Genomic DNA, 5,209 nt, shown 5'->3' on the forward strand with positions numbered 1-5,209 from the left:
CCCCTCTCCCTCCCCCTCTCTCTCTCCCCCTCCTCTCTCCTTCCCCTCCTCTCCCCCTCTCCTTTTTAATGCATTGGCTGCCTTTCATAATGAACACAGCCAACTGGTGCCAAAATTGTCCATCAGCAACAGATCTCTTTCTAGAATAAAGGAAGGTTCCAGGGTAAGAGCGTCACGCTTTATTGATACTTTGTGTTCCAGAACAATGACAAAGTAACATTTCATATATCAGTTACATTAGTTTAGACATCAGTGACAACCCAAGCCTTTGATACTTAGACATGATAGTGAACACATGTCATGCGTTCATCCAATTGGACCTCAAAGTTCTATGGAGACGCTGCTGTTGGTCACTCGCACTCCGTACCAGCCGGCCCATCTCTGCGTGTCCTTCCCGCCATGCTGAAAAGATATATAGCGCACTCCTGGTCCATATTTACTGAATGTATGCGTTATCTAAAAGAAATGGAAAAGAAACGAATTAAGTCTCAAAATAGAATTGAAGGGGCGTTACACTAAGTGGAAGATCTATAAACAATTCAATTTGTCCTGCGAATATGTGTCAACGTTCCTTCTGTGCCAATATATGAATAAAGGAACGTTCTTTAATTTTTTCTTTACAAGTGGAATTGGTTTTGAATGTTCTACTTGTAATATCGCATTATGGCCACTAGATGGCACTGAGGGACATAGAAGATAAATACTTGGTATAGACCTTGTTTTTAAGCCCCGGGCCGTTCACATTAGTGCAATTGGTCCCGCATCTGCGGTCGCTCTGCACTACACAACATTGGAAATCACATTATTCTTAATGGTGCCCGTTCACTTCAATGCAGCATGGAGCAGTGCAATTTGGAAAGGTGCTGGTGCTGCTTTTGATGCTAACAGTGCGTTTTTGACTCCATAGACATGCCTAATGATGTCACAGCAGATATTGCTCGTCATTGGCCAAAAATGACAAATCCATAAACAATGTGCATAGACACGCTTCAAAGATGCACCGAAAAAATGCGTAAACCATGCAGCAGTAGTGATGGGCCGCACACACCTGAGTTCGGTTCGAGTTGGAACTTTAGAACATGGAGAAAGTTGTCGAACTTCGAACTCAATGAAAGTTTATGGGACTAGAATTCAGAAAATCAAATGTCCCTATTTTGAAGCCTTATATGCAAGTTAATGGCCATAAAAGTGTATGGGGGTCCAGGAACTGCCCTGGGGGACATGTATGGGGATCCGGGTACTGACCTGGGGGACATGTATGGGGATCCGGGTACTGCCCTGGGGAACATGTATGGGGGTCCAGGAACTGCCCTGGGGGACATGTATGGGGATCCGGGTACTGCCCTGGGGGACATGTATGGGGATCCGGGTACTGCCCTGGGGGACATGTATGGGGATCCGGGTACTGCCCTGGGGGACATGTATGGGGATCCGGGTACTGCCCTGGGGTACATGTACGGGGGTCCGGGTACTGCCCTGGGGTACATGTACGGGGGTCCGGGTACTGCCCTGGAGGACATGTATAGGGGTCCGGGTACTGCCCTGGGGGACATGTATAGGGGTCCGGGTACTGCCCTGGAGGACATGTACGGGGGTCCGGGTACTGCCCTGGAGGACATGTATAGGGGTCCGGGTGCTGCCCTGGGGGACATGAATCAATGAAAAAAACACTTTTAAAAATACAGTTTTTAAAGGAGCAGTGATTTTAAGATTGCTTAAAGGGAAATAATAAAAATGAAAAAATCCTTCAAACATCGTGCCGGGGGGTCCCCTTCATCTGCCTGTGAAGTGGTGGATCTGTACGATCTGTTGCTGTGCTGCAGCAAAACTGACATTTATAAAGAAGAAAAAAAACCGTGCAGTTCCCCCTCCCAAACAATACCAGACCCTTAAGGTCTGGTAGGAATGTTATGTGGGACCCCCATTTAAAAAAAAAAAAAGTAAAAGCGTGTGAGGTTTCCCCTCAAAGTCATACCAGGCTCTAAGATTTGGTAGAAATTTTAAAGGAGGAACCCCACGCCCAAAAATGGGGGGAAAAACCCGTGGGTTCCCCCCTAAGATTCCTAACCAAACCCTTGATCGGAACACCTGACCTGAGGCCCGGTGCATTGCTTTACCCAAACAGGGCTTCACAAGGCACTGTGCGGTTCGCCGTACACACGAACTACCGATGTTCGAGTCAAACTGTTGTTGGACTCGAACATTGAGACCATCCCTACAGAGCTGTAGCTAGCTCCTTTTGCGCCCGAGGCAAGTACAGAAAATTGTGCCCCTCAACAGACACATGCGGTATGTGATATAATGCGCCCCGCCTCACAGAATGCGCTGGTACCCGAATCCAAAATAGCATACAAATTTGTTTCGTTTTATTAAACTAATGAAAACATTTTTAGTTTCCGTTCATTTCGTCCAAAACAAATTTTTAGTCTTTGCACATGTCTAGTAATGTGTGTGTGTTGGGGGGCTTCGGGATAATATCAGGGGTCTAAACAGACCCCTGACATTTCCCTTTTGAAATAGAAAAAGAGATTGAAGACACAGAATCGTCTGCCCATGCAGGTGGGAGAGAGCAGCAGGGATTCGAGGAGGAGCAGGAGCCTGTGCTGCTCCTCTTCTCCCTGCCGAGCCGCGGCTGTGTTGGCCGCCTTAAGCCGCTGTTTCCAATGGCGCCCTGTGCTCACCATGGCAATAAGTGCAAGTGGGCGAAGCCAGGCCGGCCCTGGCTGCGCCCCCTCTCAGCTGCGTCTGAGGCGAGTGCCTCACTCGCCCCATGGTAGCTACAGCCCTGCATCCCTATGCAGCAGCACTAATGTGATCAAAAATGGTTTTGCCACGGCATAACCTTTGACCTATGTATTATCAATGTTCCAAGCAGCTCTTTTCCATAAAACACCAATATGATAGGATCTGTAAGGAATTACATGTCTCCAGTGGACGTCACTCCCCTCTGGCATAATAATGGGACCCGGGACAAACTCCTGTACGGTTTTCTTGTTTTCAGAAAGTAGTTTGACCGCCAGCTCATACTGGCAGCCGCAGTCCGGCCTGGATTGATACCTGGAGGGGGAAAATAGTAGATATTGGTAGTGATAATGGTAGATAGAGAGTGCAGTAACTCCCAACTTTGAGTAGACGAGAGTTTAAGTGCTTGTGTACATGAAACTTGTCATAGAGAGCTGGAATTATGGCCGATTCCTGCTGAGCTGGCTGAGAATGAAGCCATAGGTGGCCTTGGAAGCTCCACCCAACTTGGCAAAAGTTGATTTAAAAATCGTCTGCGCCGGGGGGGGAATTGTCACCCAACCAGTGACTGTGTCCTATCAGATGCAGTCACTGTTCAGGTATTCAGGTGCTGTGGCTGCGGAATCCAACTTCGCCAGGATCTGCATCTGATCTGATCTGTTTTATATACCCTCTCCCAGGATCCTGTACACAATTCAGTATTTTTAGGCCCCTGCGTAGTACCAACCCTAAGAGGTGGGGAATGACTGCTGCCCTTCTAAGCAATTATATTAGCGTAGAGTTGCCACCTTTTCTTTAAGTGAAACCCGAACACTATAGTGCCGTGCAGCATTTTTTTTTTGGGGGGGGGCAATACAGGAGAGAGCGAGGAGAGTCAGCCAGGCGAGAGAGCGAGGAGAGACAGTCAGGAAAGAGAGTGTGGAGAGACCAGCAGGAGAGAGAATGAGGAGAGACCACTAGGAGAGAGAGTGAGGAGAGAAAGCCAGGAGAGAAAGGCAGAAGAGAGGGGCACGAGAGAGATCGAGGGGCGAAAGCCATGAGAGAAAGGCACGAGAGAGATCGAGGGGAGAAAGCCATGAGAGAAAGCAAGGAGAATGATTGAACAGAGAAACCCAGGAGAGAGAGTGAGAAGAGACACCCGGGATAGAGAGAGGAGAGACAGCCAGGGGAGAGAGCGAGAAGAGACAGCCAGGAGACAGACGGGGAGAGAGCAAGAAGAGACAGCCAGAAGAGAGCTCGGAGAGACAGCCTGGGAAGCGAGTGGGGAGAGACAGCCAGGAGGATGAGAGGAGAGACAGCCAGGGAAGTGAGTGGGGAGAGACAGCCAGGAGGATGAGAGGAGAGACAGCCTGGGAAGTGAGTGGGGAGAGACAGCTGGAGAGACAGCCAGGAGGATGAGAGGAGAGACAGCCTGGGAAGTGAGTGGGGAGAGACAGCTAGGAGGATGAGAGGAGAGACAGCCAGGAGGATGAGAGGAGGGACAGCCAGGAGTGAGTGTGAGGAGAGACAGCCAGGGGAGAGAGAGGGGAGAGACAGCCAGTTGGATGAGCAAGGAGAGACAGCCAGGAGAGAGAGAGGGAGGAGAGAGAGAGGGAGGAGAGACAGCCATGGGAGAGAGAGGGAGGAGAGACAGCCAGGGGAGACAGCCAGAAGGATGAGCGAGGAGAGAGAGAAAGGAGAGATAGCAAGCAACACATCTGTCTAAGGCAGCACCCCTGTGACCTTCAAGACTTATCTGCTCCCCGAGTTCCAGCGTCCCTCCAGGTCCTGTTCCTCTCAATGCACTCAAATTGGAAGACCAGGACCCCATGGTTGCTCCTGTCCACCTAACACTGTGACATCTTGTGTCTGAGTTTCAGCTGGCCTAAAACCCGGACACATCACATACGGGGCTCAAAACCTAGACTGTCCATATGAATCCTGGACAGGTGGCGACTCGATCACAATGTCGCTAAATTTACATTGAGACACTATAGAGCAGATCTTTTTGTCTTTTTCTAATGAGCAATGCGAATGGATTCAGCATAGGTTGCCATGTGACCAATCATTTGGGATCAGAGATCAGGATATGTCGATGATCATGTGACCAATGATTTGGGATCAGAGATCAGATATGTCGATGATCATGTGACCAATGATTTGGGATCAGAGATCAGATATGTCGATGATCATGTGACCAATGATTTGGGATCAGAGATCAGGACATGCTGTTGATCATGTGGCCAAGTCACGGTTGCCATTTGCACTGCAGAGACACAAGATCCATGCTACAACTCCCCTCCCCCATCACCCGTGTATGAGATATTCTGTAGATTGGTATCAGTTCACTTACCAGTCTGTGACCACAATATCCGGTTGATATGTGTCCATGACTTCAGCACTGTACCCGGCCTCCTTCAGGTCAATGTCCTGAGACTTCTTGCATAAGCTGGAATTTAATAATTAAATGTATTTAATATAAACATGC

The 5,209-nt window shown here is 48.9% G+C and overlaps 1 protein-coding gene across 1 annotated transcript in view; it reads right to left on the reverse strand.

Annotated features, from left to right (window-relative positions):
- Window positions 1-321: 321 nt before the first annotated feature.
- LOC108796314 (F-box only protein 6-like) overlaps window positions 322-5,209 on the reverse strand; it is a 14,184-nt gene continuing 9,296 nt past the window's right edge. Inside the window, exons 5-7 of the mRNA XM_018567772.1 lie at window positions 5,075-5,170; window positions 2,922-3,057; window positions 322-456 (exon numbers count right to left, since the gene is read on the reverse strand). Coding sequence (XP_018423274.1) covers window positions 322-456; window positions 2,922-3,057; window positions 5,075-5,170 — 367 coding nt within the window. The remainder of the gene's footprint in view (window positions 457-2,921; window positions 3,058-5,074; window positions 5,171-5,209) is intronic.

The sequence above is a fragment of the Nanorana parkeri genome, unplaced genomic scaffold (genome assembly GCF_000935625.1).
Source record: "Nanorana parkeri isolate BGI_ZX_2015 unplaced genomic scaffold, ASM93562v1 scaffold1091, whole genome shotgun sequence".
Lineage (NCBI taxonomy): Eukaryota > Metazoa > Chordata > Amphibia > Anura > Dicroglossidae > Nanorana > Nanorana parkeri.